Genomic DNA, 24694 nt, shown 5'->3' with positions numbered 1-24694 from the left:
GAAAGATCTACGGGCCGATTTGCGTTGACGGTGAATATCGACGTCGTATGAACCACGAGCTATATAAGCTATACAAAGAAATGAATATAGTTAAACGTATCGAGATGCAACGATTGCGTTGGCTAGGCCATATCATGAGAATGAGCGATGATGAACCCGCTAAAAAGGCGTATGAATACATGCCACATGGCGGTGCACGCAGAATCGGCAGGCCTAAGCTTCGATGGAGCATACAAGTGGATGAAGAAATGAAAAGGCGCGGTATTCCAAAAAGTCAAGCGAAAAACAGAGAGGAATGGAGATCTTTTCTTAGTTCGCTCTATGGAACAAATGTTCTGTAATGGGCCAACTAAGTAAGTAAGTATATTTTCAGAGTGTTGCCTCGGGGCAATGGTAAGCATATCGGCCTTGAACACTGAATACCCTGGTTCGATTTTCAACTGTACCAAAGATACCCCTGATGGGAATGAACCCGATATTTAAACATTTAAATGAGATTTTCCATTTAATCTCCATTTCGTTTAAGAAACCTTAATTAGGTTTTGTCATGCGATCTCTTAACTTTTAATCCCATTTACCTAACCAAACCTAGACTGTTATATATAAATTATTCATCTAATTTTGCAAATATCAAAAGTGATTTTAATTTGTAATAACCTTAAATGAATGCCATTCATTTAGTTCAAATTGATTGCTTGAGTGCTTTTCCATGTGTGTAAATTTGTCTCATGGATGTGTGTGTGTTATGGAATTTTAACATTTATGACATGTGTATTTGTGTGTATGTATGTCATTCATTTGAATGTATTTTCTCAAATGGCGGAAATTGAAATTCTTAGAAATCCATTTTAAAAATATTTTTTGGCGAGATTGTATGGCGTCACCACAGAAATGTGGTTGCTTCTTAAGCTAAAGTGTTGAAATAAATTTTGTGGAAAATTTGCAATTGAAAGTTATTAGTTTAAATGAAAAGGATTTCTCGTATGAACTTATGTTTCAATGACCAGTAATATGCTGATATTTTAAATAATAGAATGGAAGAGAAATCCATTGGACATTGTTAAAGATTTGGTAAAAATTTTAAATGAAAATCATTTAAAGTAATTGTAGCCGTACAGCAGATATAAAAATATAGATTTGAGTGTTAATTTTTAAATTTTCATTGCAGTGACAAATTGTAACTTAATTTAATATACCCCGCACCCCCTTTCTACACAAATCACTTGACACCAATCAGCCATACTTTGCATTTACTCTTTTTCGTTTTTTCTCCGTTGTTATTGATATCCTCATTATCCTCGACCAATTAAATTGTTCCCACCCATTGTTCGTTTACAATTGCAAAATTAATTCACAACATTACCAAGGCCTATCGACTTTTATAATTGTTAGTCATTTAGTCTGTGCTGAAAATAACTCTTCATTTGACACCCCACAATTTTAATGCGGGCAATTGCAGAGAATTGCTTTTGCCTTCGGTTGCTGCAGGCCACAATGTGTTGACGACCATCGTTTATTGTCATTAAAAACGGAAATAACATTTTCTGTGGTTTCAATCGGCCGGAAATTACTTAGCAGAGGACATACAATTTATCCTTGCACACACAGATACACATATTATTGTTTGTATGTGAAACATTTAAACATATCATGTAATAGAGCTAATTTTTTGGATATGTAAATTAGGTAATAAATAAGGTGACAAACAAATAAAACATAATTAGATATATAGGTTTTGTTTCATTTTTTATTTATCACACGGTACCTTTTTATTTTTTTTTATTCTGGGTGACGTGGGGATGAAAGATACCAAGGAACGGTCCTGACCGGCTTTAACATGCAAAGTTCAGGATTTATCTTGGTCCCTCTTTCATCTCAAGTGGACACTGACCTCCACGTGGTGTCACCTGGGGTAGCTGCCTTTAACACCCGTTAAAGGTAGTGAGCTAAAATGTGCCGCGCGTTCACCCATAAGAACGTTAAAAACTTGGGTTTGGGCGCAGGGTTAGTAACACTCACCTAGAAAAAGCAGCCTACTATGAAAAAACAAAAGAAAAGAAAAACAAATCCCTCTAAAGTTGACGACCCCCGCAAACGTTTTAAGGACCATGATCTGCGAATCTGCACCTGGAATGTTCGCACTCTTTATAGAGGAGGTGCAGTTTACGCATTGGCAGATGTACTTGAAATGTACAAGGCCGACATTACTGCCATACAGGAAATACGATGGAATGGGAAAGGCGTCACAACAACACCTAAAGGTGACACACTGTATTATAGCTGCCATGACTTAAAGCATGAGTTTGGTTGCGGATTTGTAGTTGGTCGGAGGTTAAAACATCTAGACTCCAGCTTCACCCCAGGTAATGAAAGACTCCCTGCAATTCGAATAAAAGCAAAATTCTTCAACATCAGCTTTATTTGCGCTCATGCTCCCACTGAAGACAAGGACGAACAGACCAAAGATATATTTTATGAGCGCTTAGAAGAAACATATGACCGTTGTCCTGTCCATGACATTAAAATTATACTAGGCGATTTTAAGGCCAAAATTGGAAAGGAAAATATCTTTGGACCAACAGTCGGGAAATTCAGTCTCCACAGTGAAACATCTGATAATGGTATTAGGCTGATAGACTTTGCAGCTGCAAAAAACATGGTAATTAGCAGCGCCAGATTTCAACATCTCGACATCCATAGGGGCACCTGGCTGTCTCCAGATCAGAAAACAAGAAATCAAATTTAACACGTTGTGATAGATGAAAGACATTCATCGAGCGTGTTGGATGTGCGTTCGTTCCGAGGAGCAAACATAGACTCGGACCACTACCTTGTTGCAGCAAAGGTACGTACCCATCTAAACGTTGCAAATAAAGTACGAACAGACACAACACGAAAGTTAGACATCGGTAAGCTGCAATCACAACAGATAGCCACAGCATATTCCACTCAACTAGCCCAATTGCTTAACCAAAGCACTGCTCATCCCGATAACATATCAACGCAATGGCAAAGTATTTCTCACTCCATGCAAACAGCCGCAAAATCTATAATTGGATACCAGAGACCTCCACCAAGGAATCCATGGTATGATCAGGAGTGTCGTGCTGCTACCGATGAGAAAAATGCGGCATATAGGGCTACTTTACAATCCGTAGCAACGCGTAGCGCACGAGAGAGATATCGGAAGAAAAGGAGAGAGGAGAAACTTCTTTTCCGCAGGAGAAAGAGAGAGATGGAAAAGCGGGAGTGTGAAAAAATCGAGATGTTCAGAAACCAGAATGAAGTCTGAAAGTTCTACCAAAGAGTCAAGCATCAAACTGATGGCTTTGGTACAGGCACATCCTCCTGTAGAGACCAGCAAGGTAATTTGGTAACTGATACAGATGGTGTGCTCAGGATATGGATATAGTAGCAAAGACGGCGAAGATACCACAGATCCAATCACAGAAGATTGTATTGAATGTATACCACCCGGCCAAGATGAGGTAAAGAGAGCAATAAACCGGCTGAAGAATAATAAGGCAGCAGGAGCTGATGGCCTACCAGCCGAGCTGTTCAAAACCGGAGGCGACACGCTGATAAGGTGTATGCATCAGCTAGTTAGCACCATCTGGCAGGAAGAACGAGTACCCGACAATTGGAACCTGAGTATACTGTGCCCCGTCCACAAGAAGGGAGATAAGACTGTATGTCCTACTATAAGAGCATAAGTCTACTCCCTATTGCCTACAAGATAGTGTCAGTGATAATGTGCGAACGACTAAAGCCTATGGTCAATGAAATAATTGGGTCATACCAATGCGGCTTTAGACCTGGCAAGTCCACCATTGACCAGATATTTACCCTGCGGCATATCCTGGAGAAGACCCAAGAGATGCAGATCGACACCTACCACCTTTTTGTCGATTATATAGCAGCCTTCGATATCCCTCTACGTTCAAAGGTATTCCAAGCCATGTCTGAATTTGGTATCCCCGCAAAGCTCATACGGCTTTGTAAAATCACTTTAACTGACACGAGATCCTCATTTAAAATAGGAAAGAACCTCTCCGAAGAGTTTTATACCAAACGAGGTTTCAGACAAGGAGACAGCCTTTCATGTGATCTCTTCAACATCCTGCTGGAAAAGGTTATACGAGAGGCAAACGTCAAAAGAAGTGGCACAATCTACACCAATAGCCACATGTTACTTGCTTATGCTGATTATATAGACATCATGGGACGATCAGTAAAAGAAGTAACCGACACCTTTATGAAGGTCGAAGGAGAATCAGCTAAAGTGGATCTGGCGGTTAATGGTGTTGACGCGCAATGCGTCCATTGAGCTCGGACCAACTGTGGAAGTTGGTTCCCATAATTTTGAGGTAGTAAAAGACTTCGTCTATCTCGGCACCTCCATAAACACAACAAACGACATCAGTTGTGGAATAAAAAGAAGAATTGTATTGGCCAACAGATGCTACTTTGGTTCAAGTAAGCAGTTTAAAAACAAAGCCACATCTCGTCAAACAAAAATAACGCTCTACAAAACACTGATACTACCTGTGCTGATGTGTGGTTCCGAAGGCTGGGTACTTGCGAAAGCAGGCATGGCAGTGCTTGGTGTGTTTGAGAGAAAAATTCTTCGAAGGATCTACTGACCAATCTGCGTTGACGGTAAATATCGACGTTGCATGAACCACGAGCTGTATCTGCTATACAACGACATCAATATAGATAAACGTATCGAGATGCAGCGATCGCGTTGGCTAGGTCATATAATAAGAATGGGCGAAGATGAACCCGCTAAAAAGGCGTAAATACGAGCCGCCTGGCAATGCACGCAGAATTGGCAGGCCAAGGAATAGATGGCGCAAACAAGTGGATGAAGAGATGACAAGCCGCGGTATTCCAGAAAGCGAAGCACTAAACAGAGAGAATTGGAGATCTTTTCTTAGTTCGGCCTATGGAATAAGTGTTCTGTAATGGGCCAGCTAAGTAAGTAAGTACTTTTTTATTCTAATAGCTAAGCAATTTTGTACAATTGTAATGAAATTTTCAAGATATATTTTTAGGTTTTTTAAAGTGATGCCTTCTTAGCCAAAAATAAAACATTGTTAGTTAGATATATGTATATTTTTTGTATTTTTTTATTTATCACACGGTACCTTTTTATTCTAATAGCTAAGCAAGTTTATACAATTGTAATGTATTTTTTAAGATATATTTTTAGGTTTTTAAAGTGATGCCTTCTGCTTAGTCCAACATTGAGGGCATTGGTGGAGATGGTGGTGATGGTGGATCGGGCATACCATCTGGTGGAGAAGGCATTTGACGCTTGGCCTATAAGGAATGAAAATAATATGTTTAGTAATTACTTGAAGGAAAGAGGTAAATGAAGCTATGAGGTCAAAAGATAAATATTGTCGATATGGATAGACGGGAGGCAATGATGGTTGTTTGTCCGACCCTAGGTACTCCTTTAGAGATGAAGGACACGACCACGCCCACTTTTTTAAATATGTTATACATCCAAAACTGCTTAACCGATTATCTTCAAAATTTCAGAGAATGTATAGGGATGCCCAGTTGTGAAAAAAGGTTAAATATTTGGTTGAATTTCGGAGGGGAGGTCCCCTAGGTCCTATTTTTTTGCAAAACTTGCGAACATATCGGTTAGAAAATTAATTTTGGAGACAGCGGTGGTTGAATCTCCGACCCTAAGTACTTATTTGGGGCCTAAATTTTGGAGGGAGCGTGGTAACTCCCCTAGGCCCAAAGAGGTCAAAAGGTTAAAAGATAAATATTGTCGATATCGATAGACGGGAGGCAATGGTGATTGTTTGTCGGACCCTAGGTACTCCTTTAGAGATGAAAAACCCGACCACGCCCACTTTTTTATACCCCTAGCATTTATGCTAACGAGGGTATATCAGGAATATTGTCAATTATTTCATATTCCATTTCAGAAAAAAAGGATAATTTTTTTCGCGCTACATCAACGATTTTTCATATGTAGGTTAAGAAAAAAATTGCCAGTACGAATCTGGTCGCGAGCCAATTTTTGGTTGTTGCGGACAAAAGTTATGGCGCTTTTATTTCGCTTTTTAAGAACGAAAATATTATAAAAACGCTAATTATTTTGGCTTTCGTAATATTTTGTCCAAACTTAGTTTAAGTTCGAAGATGAGCTATATCGGTCCACTCCTTCCGGTACCTCCCCCAGAAAAGTTCCAAAATGTTTGGAAAATTTGTGGGCATGATAACTCTTGAAGGGAGTAACCGATTTGGTCAAACTTAGATGAGGATCCAATATGGACTCAATAGGCCAACTCCTTCGGGTAACTCCCACATAAAATTTCGGATAAGTTCAGTTTAGCACCAGCTCTCGAATCGCTTTGATTTTTGTTGCAACAACTTGTATTCACTTCCCCCCATACGACGGTACAAGTTTCATCAGGGGCAAGTCTATACTTCCTGAGAAAATGGCCGAAAAGGTGCAAAAAGCCCTTATGATACCTTGTGTAGTGGTTGGAGCGCAAGATGACTCTCTAACGGATCTGTCAATTCGGTCCAAAATTTGGCCTTCGTAATATTTTATCAAAACATAGTTTAAATTCGAAGATGGGCTATATAGGTCCACTCCTTCAGGTACCTCCCCCACAAAACTTCAAAAATGTTCGGAAACATTTTGGGCACGATAACTCTTGAAGGGAGTGACCGATGTAATCTATACTTTGCACATCCTAATATATGTACCAGATATAGATCAGATTCGAAAATGGACTATATTTGTCTACTCCTTCTGGTACCTCTCACACAAAATTTCGGATAAGTTCACTTTAAGACCTGCTCTCGAATCACTTTGGTTTTTGTTGAAGCGATTTGCATTCGCTACCTCCATTACGACGGTAAAAGTTTTTTAGGGGCAAGTCCATATTTCTTGGGAAAACAGCCCGAAAGGTGCAAAAAAACCCTATGTCACCATATGTGGCGCTCGGAGAGCACGATAACTCTCAAACTGTTTAACCGATTTGGTCCAACATTTGGTCTTCGTCATATTATATCCAAACTTAGTTTCATGGGCAATACTGGTCCACAACTTTCGGTACTTCTTCCCAATATTTAAAAATGTCACTAAAATGCTACGACGAAATCACTTGAATGGGTCAACCAATTTGGTCCAAACTTTGGATCTCCTAATATTTTATCAAAATTTAGTTTAACTTTTAAAATGGCCCATATCGGTCCTCCCTAAGGGTACCTGCCCTACAAAAGTTCAATATTTGTGTCTTAGTGCAGTTAATTCCTAATCCACATTTTTGTCGGCAAGTTCAAATGTCTAAAAAGGGCCACAAAATTCTGAAGAGACCTTAAATACATTCGATCTGTCCGGAGGTGAAAGTTTTACTTCACATTGGCTGAGGGTATATATCTGTCGGCAAAGCCGACTGACACGTTTTTACTTGTTTAAATTTTATATCTCTGATACTACTGAACTATATTCCTGCAAATTTCAGAGAATGTACAGGGATGACCCCTGATGAAAATGATGGACCCTAGGTCCTTAACACATCGAAATATTCGTCGGAGACCCTATAAAGTATATATATTACTGATCAGCATAAAATTCTATGTCAATTTTACCATGTCCGTCTGTCCGTACGTCCGTCCGTCCGTCCGTCTGTTGAAATCAAGATACAGCTCGCAATTTTAAAGATAGAGAGTCAATATTTGGTACAGAAATTTTTAATAGTTGCAGGATGGTTGGTATTGAAAATGGGATATATCGGTCCACGTAATGATATAGCCCCCATAGAACGGCACCTCAGGATTTTCGGTATTTTTAAGGTTTAAGCTTCATTAACCTATCAAAATGGCTGAAATTTGTTACGTAGTCTTCTTTAGGGTTATACAACTTTCCCCCAGTATTTTGCCGGTATCGGTCCACGCCAACATATAGTCCCCATAGAATGGTACCTCACGATTTTCGTTATTTTTAAGGTTTAAGCTTCATTATCCTACCAAAATGGCTGAAATTTGGTACGTAGTCTTCTTTAGAGGTATAAAACTTTCTCCCAGAATTTGTCGGTATCGGTCCATGACTTCATATAGCCCCCATAGAACGGTACCTCCCGATTTTCGGTGGCCTCAATATTCCACCGAAGTGGCTGAAATTTGGTATTTAGACTTCGTTGGGGGTACTCAAACTTCCCCTTTTAAATTTGTCGTTATAGGTCCACGCCTTCATATAGCCCCCATGGAAAGGTACCTCCCGATTTTCCGTATTTGGAAGGTTGTGGCTTCAATATTCCACCAAAATGGCTGAAATTTGGTATTTAGTCTTCAATGTGATATAAAACTGTTCGCCAGAAATTTGTCTGTACAGGTCCACGCTTTCATATTGCCCCATTTCCGACTAAAATTCGTCGGTATAGGTATAGAATGTTGTCGGTATCGGTCCACACCTTCATATAGCCCCCATAGAACGGTACCTCCCGATTTTCGGTATTTTGAAGGTTTTAGCTTCATTATCACACCGAAATGGTTGAAATTTGGTACTTAGTCTAAGTTGGTGGTAACAAAACTTTCCACTAGAAGTTTGTGGGTATCGGTCCATGCCTTCATATAGCCCCCATAGAACGGTACCTCCCGATTTTCGGTATTTTGAACTTGTGGCTTCAATATTCCACCAAAATGGCTGAAATGTGATATAAAACTGTTCGCCAGAAATATGTCTGTACAGGTCCACGCCTTCATATTGCGCCATTTCCGACTAAAATTCGTCGGTATAGGTCCACGTTTCGATATAGCCCCCTTAGAACGGTACCTCCCGATTTTCGTAATACTGAAGATTGAGACGTCAATATCCAACCGAAATGGCTGAAATTCGTTATGTCGTCTTCCAAGAGTTATAAAATATTCCAGAAGAGTATTATCAGTATAGGTCCACGTCTTCCTATATCCCCATAGAAGCGTACTTCTTGATTTTCGGTATTTTTTAAGTTTTAGCCATATTCTCTTACCGAAATATAGGAAATTTGGTATTTAATCTTCTTTGAGCCTAAAAACTTTCCGTCAGAAATTTGTCGGTATAGATCGACGTTTTGAAATAGCCCCCATAGAATGGTGCCTCACATTGTTGTACCGAAATTGCTGAAATTTAGTATTAGGTCTTCTTCATACACGAAAGGAAACTAATTATTCAATTTTACTTCAATACAACTTGTGGTGGAGGGTATAACAAGTTCAGCCCGGCCGAACTTAACGCCGTTCTTATTTGTTTAAATATGTTATATATCCAAAACTTCTGGACCGATGATGTACAGAGATGGCCCTTAGTGGAAATATGCTATATGTTTTGTTGAATTTCGGAGGAGGGGGACAACCCGCCCTATTTTTTAAATTTTAAAATTTTACGAACATGTCTGTTTCTCAGACCCTGGGTACATATTTTAGTCATAATACCCGACCACCCCCACTTTCTTAAATATGTTACAAATCAATGGAAATACCAGATGTTATGAATAACGAAGCTTTGATCTTTGAAGCCAACATATCGTTAGCTATAGCTTCATCAGGTATATGAGATACATAATAAGAAGGTGGAAGGACGACACAGTCTGCCCTTAAGTTGCCACTGCACATTCATATGAATGGAGGGCACGCACACATGCAATATTAAATGGAAGTTATTGTGTGGAACGAATGTACAATGGCACCTAAAAATGCCCTAAAAGCTTTCTTGAAGGATTTAAGAAGCAATTCACGCTTAGATTTCAGACACACACTTTCAGTTATACTATTCCAGCAGATGAAATAAATGCATGCCTCAAGTCATCAGTTCTTTGGCGGTATGTTAAAATTGCATATCAGCTCCAAAATTTCTGAAGATTTTTTATTCATAGTCACTTGCAGATCCCGACTAATTAGCGATGTAAGAAAAATATAATTGACTTAAGAAAAGGTAACGTAAAATTGTTTCAAGGGCCAGCAACGCGGCTAATATTCTATATAAAGATTTTCTGGTAATCGCAAATAAAATATTTGGTCCTCTATAAGAAGGTCTTTTGATGTTCTATAATAAGATATTATGGTCTTCTATTATAAATCTACAGATCTTCTATAAGAAGACCCTCTGGTCTTCTTCTTATTCTAAGTAGATCACCTATAATATATAAGACAAGTAAAAAGTTGTTAAGTTCGGCTGGGCCGAACTTTTTATACCCTCCACCATAAAATAGTCTTAATTAAAATGGAATAATTAGGGTCCTTTCACAATTTTAGGTGTAACAACTTTTCGACAATGGATAGACTCCTATTGCCTCCCACCATTGCTTAAATTACACTGTGAACACAAATGTTGGGGCAGAGATAATTCCTTTTGGAGATGAAAGCCCTTGGTGTGTGTATATTAAAAACCCCGAAGGATAGATGCGCCGTGAGTCGAACTTCCGCGTTATGGCGTGATGAAGCTTTTGCAAGAGACCCTGTAAGCCATCATGAATTAGCATTATATCTTTGTTTGTTGTTTTTGTAGAGCACTTAAGCAACAGTGAACAAAGATATAACGCTAATTCCTGATGGCCCACAGGGTCTCTAACAAAAATTTCATCACGCCATAACGCGGAAGTTTGACTCACGGCGGATCTGCCCTTCGGGGTTCATAATATACTAACCAAGGCCTTTCTTCCCCAAGAGGAATTTTCCGTGCCCCAGACTTTCACCTCCATTTTGTTGCACAGTGTTATCTAATCTAATCTAAAAATATGTGTTCAGCTAGGTGAAAGGTACCACCTACGGGGCTAGTCAACCTATCTTTAAATTTTTGGCGAAAAAGTTTTATAGCTGCAGTGAACTTCAAGAGTCAAATTGAGGGCAGTTTCATCAAAACAATGTAGACCCTCAAAAATGGACCCATGTTGACGAATTTTAGTGAAGAAATTTCGTGACCACTGAAAATTCCCGAAAATCGGGAGGTACAGTTAAATGGGTGGATATACCAAAACATGGACATATATATTTTGAATAGACAAAATTGTAGCTAAAATTCTCTAAATACCGATCATTACAGCTAGTTCGGTTAAAAATTGCAGTTAAAATTCTCAAAATACCGAAAATCGGGATATACCGTTATATGGGAGCTACACTAAAACATGGACCTATGTTGACGATGTTTCGTTGGAGATGTTTTATGACCTCTGAGAACTTCAAACGTCAAATTAAAAACTGTAGCTAAAATTCTCAAAATACCGAAAATTGGGAGGTACCGTCGTTATATGGGGGCTATACCAAAACATGGACCTATGTCGACGATGTTTGGTGGAGATGTTTCATGACCACTGAAAACCTCATATGTCAAATTACAGCTAGTTCGGTTAAAAATTGTAACTAAAATGCTCAAAATACCGAAAATCGGGAGGTACGGTTATAAGGGGGCCATACCAAAACATGGACCAATGTTGACGATGTTTGGTGGATATGTTTCAAATGTTAAATTGCAGACAGTTCGGTTACAAATTGTGGCTAAAATTTTCAAAATACCGAAAATCGGGAGGTACGGTTATAAGGGGGCCATACCAAAACATGGACCTATGTTGACGATGTTTGGTGGATATGTTTCATGACCACTGAGAACCTCAAATGTTAAATTGCAGACAGTTCGGTTACAAATTGTGGCTAAAATTTTCAAAATACCGAAAATCGGGAGGTACCGTTATATGTGGGCTATACCAAAACATGGACCTATGTTGACGATGTTTGGTGGAGATATTTCATGACCACTGAAACCTCAAATGGCAAATTACAGCTATTTCGGTTAAAAATTGTAGCTAAAATTCTCAAAATACCAAAAATCGGGAGGTACCGATATATGGGGGCTATACCAAAACATGGACCTATGTTGACGATGTTTCGTGGAGATATTTCATGACCACTGAGAACCTCAAATGTCATATTGCAGATAGTTCGGTTAAAAATTGTGGCTAAAATTCTCAAAATACCGAAAATCGGGAGGTACCGTTATATGGGGACTATACCAAAACATGGACCTATGCCCATATCCTTTGGGATATAAGTTTGTTGATCACTAGGAACCCTAAGTGCCAAATTATAGCTAATTCGGTCTGCAAATATGGCGAAGAACGTCAAAATACCTCAAATCCGGAGGTACCGTTATATGGGGGGCTCTACCAAAGAGTGGACCGATATAGCCCATCTTCGAACTTGACCTGCCTATGGAAAAAAGACCCTCGGGTGCAAAATTTCAGCACTCTATCTGAATTATTGCGGACGCTAGAGTGATTACAACAGACGGACAGACGGACATGGCTAGATCGTCTTAGAATTTTTTCCTGATCAAGAATATATATACTTTATAGGGTCGCAAATGATTAGTTCGTTGTGTTACAAACGGAATGACAAACTTAATATACCCTCCATACTATGGTGGAGGGTACAAAAATTGCCCGATGTTTTATAAAAAGACATTCTTATCTTCTACAAGAAGATCTTACAGGCATTATGGTCTTCTATGATAAGATGTACAGCCTTTCTATAAAAAAAAATACCTTTTAAACATATGGAAAATCTTCAGGACTTCTATAAGAAGAACTTTTGCTCTTTTATAAGAAAAAATTCTAGTCTTCTATAAAACCACTCGAAAGTCTTTCTTAAGAAGAACTTCCTGATTTCTATAGGAGTAAATTCTTGTCTTCTATAAGAAGCCCGAATGATTTAATTTCAGGTGACTTTCTGGTCTTCTTAAAAAAGGATTGTTGGTATTCTGTGACACGACCATTGGCCAAGATATTCCTGCCGTTTCCTATTTAATAAGAAGGCCTGGGGCTGGATTCTTGTTCTATGAAAATTTGAAAATTATACAATTTTTCATTTGGCATTAATTTCCTTTACAAAAGTTTTCATTTCAAATTTTTATAGAACAAGAATTGAGCCCCCCCTATAAAAGGACCTAGTGATCTTCTATAAGATGGCCTTGTGGTCTTCTATGAGAAGACCTTTTGGTCTTCTATGAAAAGACCTTCTGGTTTTCTATGAGAAGACCTTATGGTCTTCTATAAGAGCAAAATGTGTTATTCTATAAGAAGACCTTGTTCTCTTATATAAGCAGATAATTTTTTGTATGATCCACCATAGTTTGTTTTTCCGTTTGTAACGCGTCAAAAATTTTGAGTTGATCAAGGTAAAATTTTGAGTCGCCCGTCCATCCGTCTGTGATAATCACTTAGTATCCACAAAAACTGAGATAGGACGCCGACATTTTGGAAAAATGAGTCTTTTGTTTCCAGGCAGGTCAAGTTTGAAGATGGGCTATATCGGTCCAGCTTCTAGTATAGCCCCCCTTATAACAGTACCCCCCGATTTCCGGTATGTTGAGGTTTTTAGGTACATTTCCTCTACATTTATACAAAATTTGACATTTAACCTAAGGGCTAAGTCATTTATATACCAAAACTTTTGGACATAGGTTTATGTATTGGATTAGCCTCCATATAACTGTACCCCCGATTTCCGATATTTTGGCGTTTTAGCTACATTTTCAGACCGAGTTAGCACATATCACATATCGTTGTATTAACAAATTGTGTGATCGCTGAAATTTGGCTTCATAGTTGTCCGCAAGTTTTAAATACTTTTAGCATCCACCACTTTTTACTTACCCTGAATACTGATGCCTCCTGTGGTACTTCCTAAAAATAGACAAAGAAACGTTGAATTTTTTTTTTTTTTGTTTACTTTCAAATATTAATTCGTTGTACCTCTGGTGGTTCGTCAGCATACTTTAGGGTGGCACTACGACGATTCTAAAAATAATATTCAAACAAAATGAAAGTAAAAAACTGTAACACTGTATGCATACGTGAAAATTTTTCGAATTAAAACTTACTCTCAGTCCTTGAGGAGCATCTGGTTCATCACCACTTTGGGGGGACACATTGCGACGGGTCTAAAAAATAAAAAAAGAAATTCCATTAAGCCCACGAATCACAAAAACCCTATCTTAAAAACTCACTCTCAATTCTTTGGGTACATCTGGTTCATCACCACTTTGTGGGGATACATCTCGTCGAGCCTAGAAATAAAAAAGGTGAGCTAGTATCTAAGAAGACTTCAGAACGAAATACAACCGAAATACTTACACGAATTGATCTCAGTCCTTGAGGAGCATCTGGTTCATCACCACTTTGGGGGGACACATTGCGACGGGTCTAAAAAATAGAAAAAGAAATTCCATTAAGCCTACGAATCACAAAAACCCCATCTTTAAAACTCACTCTCAATTCTTTGGGTACATCTGGTTCATCACTACTTTGTGGGGATATATCTCGTCGAGCCTAGAAATAAAAAAGGTGAGCTAATATCTAAGAAGACTTCAGAATAAAATACAACCGAAATACTTACACGAATTGATTGTGGTGGTTCCTAGAAAAAATTAAAGAAATTGTTTTGTGAAAACAATATTCAAAAAATATTTTCTTGTATCTTTAAACTTACCTGTGGTGGTTCCTCCTCAGCAGCCACTGAGCGGCGAGCCTAAGGAAAATTATAACTTAAATTAACTGAGATATATACATTGAAATTTATATATTTACCCTAAATCCCTCAGGAACGTCGGGTTCATCGCCACCTTTTGGTGTAACTTCACGACGAGACTTTAGATAGAAAAATCGTATAAAAATCAATAAAACTTATTTACTAAGAACTTACCCTTATTGCCTGTGGTGGTTTCTGAAAATAAAAATTGAATTATTTTTTTTTATTGTTCAATAGTTACAAACAATTGTTTCGTTTTCATGGTTTAATAAAAATACTGAAAATATTATGCTTTGAATTTTCAAGAACTCCTGGCAAGGACATAAGGATAATAGGGAACAAACAAAGGTTCATATGGACTTTCAGATAGCAAAGTCCAGTAATTTAGATTATTTCCTCATGTATTACAAGAAGACGTGGATCTGAATACCTTCTCACGGTTCTCATTAACACCTTATAAAGGCAGTAATTAACATAAAACTGATGTGGCTTTGATAAAACAAAGTCCAGCACGTTGGCATGTTAATATGCTGGCCTTCGCTTCGTCTTAAGTAGACACTGATATCCCCTTGGTGTCTGTTAGTATGATATGCTTCGATATCTGTGCTTTTTCTGAACTTTTTATATAAAATGTAAAGTGTACGCACTATCGAATGAACTTGGAAACTTCAAATCCGACATTAATATTTTACAGGAAGTATCATGGAAGAGGAAGTGAGTGACTCACAACAACACTGAAAACCTACACATTATATGCTGGTTTCAATTTAAAATAACTTTCGGTTTTTTATAAATGTCCTCAAAATCTATGAATGACAAATAGAATACCACCCGAAATTCCTATGAATATATGTGACTGATGTTTAAAGAAGACCTTGATATGTCTTCTAGGGATTTCCCATGTCCATTACAGCATTTTTAAAGGCTAAAAATCGACTGTATTCTGTTCACAGAAACATCAAGAGGTCAAACTGTCTACTCAAGTCTCATTTTTCCTATAGAAGGCCTCCGGTAGCGGGATTCTGTACCATTTTAGTTTCTGTAGAATATCTGAGAAAAGGCTGTCTCCTTGTGTGAAACCTCTTTTAGTACTGAATTGTTCGGAGAGGTTCTTTCCTATTTTAACTGAGGACCTAGTATCAGTTAAAGTCATCTTACAACGCCGAATAAGCCTTGCGGGGATACCAAATTCACACATGGCTTGGAATACCTGTAGGGGGCTGTCGAAGGCTGACTTATACTTACTTACTTAGCTGGCCTTTCATAGAACATTTTTTCCATAGGCCGAACTAAGAAAAGATCTCCATTTCTCTCTATTTGTTGCTTCGCACTCTGGAATACCGCGCCTTTTCATCCCTTCATCCACTTGTTTGCGCCATCTATTCCTTGGCCTGTCAATTCTGCGTGCACCGCCAAGCCGTTCTTATTTATACGCCTTTTTAGCGGGTTCATCTTGGCTCATTTTTATAATATGGCCTAGGCAACGCAATCGCTGCATCTCGATACGTTTATCTATACTTATGTCGTTGTATAGCAGATACAGCTCGTGGTTCATGCGACGTCGATATTCACCGTCAACGCAGATTGGTCCGTAGATCTTTCGAATAATTTTTCTCTCACACACACCAAGCACTGCCATATCTGCTTGCGCAAGTACCCAGGCTTCGGAGCCATACATCAGCACGGGTAGTATCAGTGTTTTGTAGAGCGTTATTTTTGTTTGACGAGATGTGGCTTTGTTTTTAAACTGCTTACTTAAACCAAAGTAGCATCTGTTAGCCAATACAATTCTTCTTTTAATTTCACAACTGATGTCGTTTGTTGTGTTTACGGAGGTGCCGACGTAGACGAATTCTTTTACTACCTCAAAATTACAGGAACCAACTTCCACAGTTGGTCCGAGCTCAATGGACGCGTCGACACCATCAACTTGGTCTTCTCACCGTTTACCGCCAGACCTACTTTAACAGATTCTCCTTCGACCTTCATAAAGGTATCAGTTACTTCTTTTACTGATCGTCCCATGATGTCTATATCATCAGCATAAGCAAGTAACATGTGGATATTGGTGTAGATTGTGGCTATTGGTGTGGCTATTGTGTGTAGATTTGACGTTTGCCTCTCCTATAACCTCTTGTAGCAGGATTTTGAAAAGATCACACGAAAGGCTGTCTCATTGCCTGAAACCTCTTTTGGTACAAAACTCTTCGGAGAGGTTCTTTCCTATTTTAACTGAGGATCTCGTGTCAGTTAAAGTCACCTTACAAAGCCGAATGAGCTCTTGGAGCAGCTCTAGTGTCTTCTCCAGGATTTGCGCAGAGTAAATATCTGGTCAATGATGGACTTGATAAGTCTAAAGCCGCATTGGTAGGTTCCAATTATTTTATTGACCATAGGCTTTAGTCGTTCGCACAATATCCCTGATACTATCTTGTAGGCAATAGGGAGTAGACTTATGCCCCTATACTTAGAGCATACAGTCTTCTCTCCCTTCTTGTGGACGGGACACAGGATGCTCAGGTTCCAATCGTCGGTATGCGTTCTTCCTGTCAGATGAAGCTAACTAGCTGATGCATACACCTTATCAGCGTGTCGCCTCCGGTTTTAAACAGCTCGGCTGGTAGGCCATCAACTCCTGCTGCCTTATTATTCTTCAGCAGGTTTATTGCTGACTTTACCTCATCTTGGCTGGGCGGTATACATTCAATACCATCTTCTGGGATTGGGTCTGTCGTATCTTCGTCGTCTTCGCTGCTATTGGATACCAACAGTTTTGAAAAATGTTCTTTCCATATCCTGAGCACCATATCTGTATCAGTTACCAAATTACCGTGCCGGTCTCTACAGGAGGATGTGCCTGTACCAAAGCGATCAGTTTGATACTTGACTCTTTGATAGAATTTTCGGACTTCATTCTGGTTCCTGTAAATCTCGATTTTTTCACACTCCCGCTTTTCCATCTCTTTCTTTTTCCAGCGGAAAAGACGTTTCTCCTCTCTCCTTTTCTCCCGATATCTCTCTCGTGCGCTACGCGTTGCTACGGATTGTAAAGTAGCCCTATATGCAGCATTTTTCTCTTCGATAGCAGCAGCACGACACTCCTGATGATTATACCATGGATTTCTTGGTGGAGGTCTCTGGTATCCAAGTATGGATTTTGCGACTGTTTGCATGGAGTGGGCAATACTTTGCCATTGCGCTGATATGTTAACGGGATGAGGAGTGCTTTGATTAAGCAGTTGGGCCAGTTGAGTGGAATAAGCTGTGGCTATCTGTTGTGATTACAGCTTACCGATGTCTAACTTTCGTGTTGTGTCTGTTCGTACTTTGTTTGCTACATTTAAACGGGTACGTACCTTCGCTGCAACAAGGTACGTACATCCAACACGCTCGATGAATGTCTCCCATTTATCACAACGTGATCAATTTGTTTTCTTGTTTTCTGATCCGGAGACAGCAAAGTGACCTTATGAATGTCGAGATGTTTAAATCTGGTGCCTCTAACTACTATGTTTTTCCGCAGCAAAGTCTATCAGCCTCATTCCGTTGTCAGATGTTTCACTGTGGAGACTGAATTTCCCAACTGTTGGACCAAAGATATTCTCCCAATTTTGGCATTAAAATCGCCTAGAATAATTTTAATGTCATGGGCAGGACAACGGTCATAAGTTTCTTCTAAGCGCTCGTAAAATATATCTTTGGTCTCGTCGTCCTTGTCTTCAGTGGGAGCATGAGCGCAAATAAAGCCGATGTTGAAGAATTTTGCTTTTAATCGATTTGCAGCGAGTCTTTCATTCACTGGGGTGAAGCTGGAGACCAGATGTTTTAACTTCCGACTAACTACATATCCGCAGCCAAACTCATGCTTTGTGTCATGGCAGCTGGGTCACCTTTGGGTGTTGTTGTGACGCTTTTCCCAATCCATCGTATTTCCTGTATGGCAGTAATGTCGGCCTTGTACTTTTCAAGTACATCTGCCAGTGCGTAAACTGCACCTTCTCTATAAAGAGTGCGAACATTGCAGGTGCAGATTCGCAGATCATGGTCCTTAAAACGTTTGCGGGGGTCGTCAACATTCGAAGGGTTTGTTTTTCTTTCTTTCTTTCGTTTTTTCTTTTCTTTCTTTTGCTTTGCCCTAACCCAAGTTTTTAACGTTCTTATGGGTGAGCGCACGGCACATGTTACCTCACTACCTTTAACGGGTGTTAAAGATAGCTCCCCAGGTAAAACCACGGGGAGGTCAGTGTCCACTTGAGATGAAAGAGGGACCAAGATAGATCCTGGGCTTTGCCATGTTAAAGCCGGTCAGGACTGTTCCCTAGTTTCTTTCATCCCCTACCTTTCGTGTGAACCGTTTAACATCCTCCTGGAAAAGGTTATTCGAGATGCAAATGTCAAAAGAAATGGCACAATATACAGCAACAGCCACATGTTACTTGCTTATGCTGATGACATTGATATCATGGGACGATCAGTAAAGGAAGTAACTGATACCTTTATGAAGGCCAAAGGAGAATCAGCAAAAGGTCTGGCAGTAAACGGCGAAAAGACAAAGTTGATGGTGTCAACGCGCAATGCGTCCATAAAGCTAGGATCAACAGTGGAATCTGGTTCCTATAATTTTGAGGTAGCAAAAGACTTCGTCTACCTCGGCACCGCCATAAACACAACAAAAAACATCAAATGTGAAATAAAGAGAAGAATTGTATTGGCCAACAGATGCTACTTTGGCTTAAGTAAGCAGTTTTAAAACAAGGCCTCATCTCGTCAAACAAAAACAACGGTTTACAAAACACTGATACTACCCGTGCTGATGTATGATTCCGAAGCCTGGGTACTTGCGCAAGCAGATAAGGCAGTGCTTGGTGTGTTTGAAAGAAAAATTCTTCGAATGATCTACGGTCCTATCTGCGTTGACGGTGAATATCGACGTCGTATGAACAACGAGCTGTATCTGCTATACAACGACATCAGTATAGATAAACGTATCGAGATGCAACGATTGCGTTGGCTAGGCCATATAATAAGAATGAGCGATGATGAACCCGCTAAAAAGGCGTATAAATTCGGGCCACATGGCGGTGCACGCAGAATTGGCAGGCCAAAGAATAGATGACGCAAACAAGTGGATGGAGAGATGACAAGGCGCGGTATTCCAAAAAGCGAAGCAACAAACAGAGAGAATTGGAGATATTTTCTTAGTTCGGCTTATGCAACAAATATTCTGTGATGGGCCAGCTAAGTAAGTAAGAATATCTGCGGAGGTATTATTTTCATTGAAAACTAAAAAGACATTTTTCAGAAGGTCTCAAGTAGAGTACTTCCTTCTACAGAAGTACCCTAAACGCAAATATTATCTAGTAGTTCCCTTTCTTCTTCCTACAGAAGATATCCAGTAGTGGCAATTAGTGACATGTTTTGCCATAGATGAGCCCAACTGTAGATATATTTTTTATAGAAGTTCTAAAGAATTCTTCTATCCACAGATGATCACTAAAATGAAAATTTCCACTAGTAGTAGCTTTTATTAAGTATTTGGTATATATCACATTTTTAGAGGTCTCCAGAAAGTAGAGGTCTTCAGGAACAAACAAGATGAAGTGTTATCCTAACAGGTCACCTTTTCATTGGAAACCTAAAAACATAGCCTTGATATATACATATCCAGAATTGTTCCTTCTACCGAATCTCTCTAAAGTTAATTTTTCTCTAGCAATTCTCACGAAGTCTTTGGTGTACGAAATATTTTGAGAGATCATATTTCTATAGAAGACTTCATTTAATTTTTTTACCTACAGAACATCATAAGATAACGCCTGAAAAAAGGCAGACGTCTCCTTCAAGAAACCGCTATCAAAATAGCTTTAGAGGTCTTAAAGTCTTCTATACACAAAAATATTCCATAGACCTCAGAAGTTCTTTAGTTTGTAAAATGTTACTAAAAAGATTTCTACATACAGAAAGACCTCAAGGGGTGTTCTCTCAATGGAAGAACTCAAATGGTCTCCGGTTCATAGAAGATCACAAGAGGACGTCTGAAATAATGGCAGTAGTCTTCTTCGAAAGGTCTTCTGTATATGAAAGAAGATGTCATCTGTATGTTGAATTAATTTTACCTTCTGCATAGACTGAACCTATTTGAGACCTTACTAAGGGCTGTATATTTGCATGTCTTCAGCTTGTAGAAGCTCACCAAGGATGTTCTACATGTAGAAAGACCTCATCGTATGTTCTATCAATGCAATAACTAAAGTGGCCTCCTTTATATAGGAGATCTCACGAGGTCTCCTGTTCATAGAAGAGCTCAGAAGATCGGCTTTAAACAGAATAAAAAAAGAATGAACAAGTAAAAAGTCGTTAAGTTTGGCCGGGCCGGGCCCTCCACCATAAAAAATCTAAATTAAAATGGAATAATTAGTTTCATTTCGTACTTTTGGGTGGAAAAAATTTTCTACTACCGATACCCCAAATGCTTAAATTATCTAACCTAATCTAAACAAGTAAAGAAGTGTCAGTCGATATATACCCTCAGCCAAAGTCAAGTGAAACTTTCACCTACGCGTAGCTACGGACAGATCGAATGTATTTAAAGTCTCTTCAGAATTTTGTAACCCTTTTTGGACATTTGAACTTGCCGACAAAAATGTGGATTAGGAATTAACTGCACTAAGACACAAATGTTGAACTTGTGTGGGGGAGGTACCCTTAGGGAGGACCGATATGGGCCATTTTAGAGGTTAAACTAAATTTTGACAAAATATTAGGAGATCCAAAGTTTGGATCAAATTGGTTGCCCCATTCAAGTGATATCGTCCCAGCATTTTAGTGACATTTTTAAATATTGGGGAGAAATACCGGAAGTTGGGGACCGCTATTGCCCCATGAAACAAAGTTTGGATATAATATGACGAAGACCAAATGTTGGACCAAATCGGTTGAACAATTCGAGAGTTATAGTGTTCTTCGACAGCCACATATGGTAACATAGGAGTTTTTTACACTTTTCGGGCTGTTTTCCCAAGAAATATGGTCTTGCCCCTGAAATAACATTTACCGTCGTAATGGAGGTAGCGAATGCAAATCGCTTCAACAAAAATTAAAGTAATTCGAGAGCAGGTTTTTAAAGTGAACTTATACGAAATTTTGTGTGAGGGGTACCAGAAGGAGTAAACAAATATAGTCCATATTCGAACCTGATCTATATCTGGTAGATATTTATGGATGTGCAAAGTATGGCCCAAATCGGTAACTCCCTTCAATAGTTATCGTGCGCACAATTTTTCCGAACATTTTTGAACTATTGTGGGGGAGGTACCTGAAGGAGTTTACCGATATAGCTTATCTTCGAAATTAAACTATGTTTGGACAAAATATTACGAAGGCCAAATTTTGGACAGAATCGGCAAATCCGTTCGAGGGTTATCTCAACCCCAACACACAGTGCCACAGGGGCTTTTTGCATCTTTCGGGCTATTTTCTCAGGAAGTATGAACTTGCCCCCGATGAAACTTGTACCATCGTATAGGGGGCAGTGAACACAAGTTGCTACAGCAAACATGCAAGCGATTCGAGAGCAGCTCCTGAACTGAACTTTTCCGAAATATTGTGTGGGAGGTATCCGAAGGAATGGACCGATTGAGTCCATGTTGGAACTTTATTTAAGTCTGGTAGAAATTTCACGATGTGCAAAGTATGGACCAAATCGGTTACTCCCTTCAAGAGTTATAGTGCGCACAAATTTTCCGAACATTTTCGAACTTTTGTGGGGGAGGTACCGGAAGGAGTGGACCGATATAGCTCATCTTCGAACTTAAACTAAATTTGGACAAAATATTACGAAAACCAAAATTTCGTGCGCACCAGCCAGCCAGACAAACGGACGGACATTGCTAAATCAACTCCAAATTGTCTGAAACACATTTCGTCCAAACATACTTGGGGTCTAAAACCGTTATTTCGATAAGGCACATTTTGCCCGTATGAAAGTGTATATACGCCCGTTAGCGTAAATGCTGAGGGTATAAAAATGTAAACTTTGAGCGCGATTTATTTAAAAATCGCTCCGCCGATTTTTTGTTTTGTTTTTTGATTTCTCTCATCTATGAACATTGTAGTTTCAGAATCTGCAAAAACTTTCCAGGTGTAAGCTTCTTTCATTTAAAGTTGGTTCAAGAGCACCGTGCACTTTTTTTGGAAAACAAATCGAAGCTCGAAGATTATTTGAAGATCCATGCCAGGACAGTCAGAGGTCTATAAATCTGGCTTTCCTTCGAAAATCACTTGAAAAATTGCACGTTTATGAAATCTGTGGGTCACTCAAAAATAGTTAAAAAAATTCTGTTTATTGGCCTTTATACATCACTTAAAAAATCCGCCTTATACACTTTTGATGGTCCTTCGAAAGCTTTCGGAAAAATCCACGGCTCTTCTAAAGTCGCATGAAAAGGCCACTAGAAGGCGAAAAATATTATCCATTATTTGTAAGTGGATATTGCGTGCTTCATTATTAACGAGCTGACACTTGAATGAAGAAGAGCGGTTCTCACTAACTTCTCGTGGAATATCGTTACGAGACTGTCTTGGATTTCGCTTAGGAAAATTACCATACCGATGGAAACTTATTTCGAAAGTCCCTAGGGATTCAAAAACTAATAAAAACAACCATTGAACTTAAGGTATTTAAAGATCCTGTCGATTCGTTTTTCTATCTTAAAAAATCTAACACAGACTTACCTTTGGTGCTTCCTCTGGTGGTTTATCCTGACCCTAAAATTAAAGCAAAAACAGAAATTTATTTTCAAAACTCTTCACCACAAATTAAGCAACAAAAATGAAGAAAGCTTACCTTTAAATCGCCATTAGCAGGATTTGCATTGACCATAACAGGATTATGGCATAAATCAATAACGGCAATTATTGAACAATAAATAAACAATTTTACCAAAGCTTTCATTTTGAGGAGCAAAAGAAATCAATCCGCACACAAACAGACAATCACTTTTGTGGTAATTTATTGAAAAAAAAAAAAACCAAACGAAAAACAAATCGATCAAATTTCGAAAATTTGTTATTCCTTGTTTAGAACGAACGTTTTCCACAGGTATTCAACAAACTATACATCCATCCACTCTATGGCTATGGCAATTTATAGGTATTTCAGAGTTTTACTTTTCATTGGCATTGTGTGTTTTTGATGAATGTAGGAAGATAGCTTAGCGAACACATGCTAGATGCTTGCTTGTTACACCCAACAAGGTAGTCAGTGTTAGACAGAGATTTATCTTCTGTTGTGTAAACGATAATCCTTTCATCTACATGTTTGAACATGGCATGAATTGGCTGTTGCTGCTTCTGCTGTAATGTAATTTAGAGCAATTAAAAATCTGTCATTTAATTTGTCATGCATAGAATATTTCTCGTTTTCAATGAATTCTAAACGTTTTGAATGGAAAATTTTACACCCACCATTAATTATCAACAATAATAATAACAACAGTATAACAACCATATTAAAAATTGTTAATATAAAATTAAATTATTTAATTTCGCTAAATACACAATAACAAAAACAACAACGGAAATTATTGTGTTAATTTCTCATAACATTGTCCAATTAATTCCACTCCAAAATTTCTAAACAATGGCATTCAACATTTTTTGTCACACAATGTGCATTGCAGCAACAACGGTAAAATATTGTAATTGTAACGAGAAATGCAATAAAGTATATAGAAAGAAATTTGAAAAGGGTCAAGCAATTGGGTTGATAAAATTTTAATGGGGTCATTTTGGTAATAAAAGACAGAAGAACCTATTCTGCTTATTAGAGACTTTAAAATATTTCACATATAAAGTAGACGTCTTCTTCTTCTTTATTTGCCTATTCGTCATACGAATGTTGTCGACCATTACAATTACAAAGAAACAATGGATTTTTAATAAAAAATTCAAATAAATTCATAGATTTTTCACAATATCGGTAAATATGTCTCTGCTTCTGGCAGCACTAAATAGGTGTCTCACGTCTCGTATTCCAGTCCATTCTTGAATATTCGCAATCCAACACAATTCCTTTCGCCCTTTAGGAGTTTTTCCTTCTATTCTTGATTTTATTATATCCTGCAAGAGTTTGTATTTTGAATTCCTCATGATATGTCCA

The 24694-nt window shown here is 38.6% G+C and overlaps 2 protein-coding genes across 3 annotated transcripts in view; both read right to left on the bottom strand.

The window, feature by feature from the left end:
- LOC141404970 (uncharacterized) overlaps window positions 1–24694 on the bottom strand; it is a 1496028-nt gene that overhangs the window by 323608 nt on the left and 1147726 nt on the right. The gene's annotated exons all lie outside the window — the stretch shown is intronic.
- LOC141405210 (uncharacterized) lies at window positions 5097–23674 on the bottom strand. Its single transcript, XM_073989300.1, has 13 exons — window positions 23381–23674; window positions 23269–23301; window positions 14710–14730; window positions 14595–14654; window positions 14497–14535; window positions 14404–14424; window positions 14277–14336; window positions 14142–14210; window positions 14015–14074; window positions 13889–13948; window positions 13761–13805; window positions 13662–13691; window positions 5097–5325 (listed from the first exon to the last, which is right to left on the bottom strand). Exons 1-13 carry the CDS (start codon window positions 23486–23488, stop codon window positions 5239–5241), a joined length of 693 nt encoding a protein of 230 aa, XP_073845401.1. The 5' UTR covers window positions 23489–23674; the 3' UTR covers window positions 5097–5238.

This window comes from Musca autumnalis, unplaced genomic scaffold, assembly GCF_047663935.1.
Source record: "Musca autumnalis isolate F117 unplaced genomic scaffold, ASM4766393v1 scaffold_5, whole genome shotgun sequence".
Taxonomy (NCBI): Eukaryota; Metazoa; Arthropoda; class Insecta; order Diptera; family Muscidae; genus Musca; species Musca autumnalis.
Note: the sequence above shows the minus strand (reverse complement) of the source record. Positions and strands in the feature narration are given on the sequence as shown.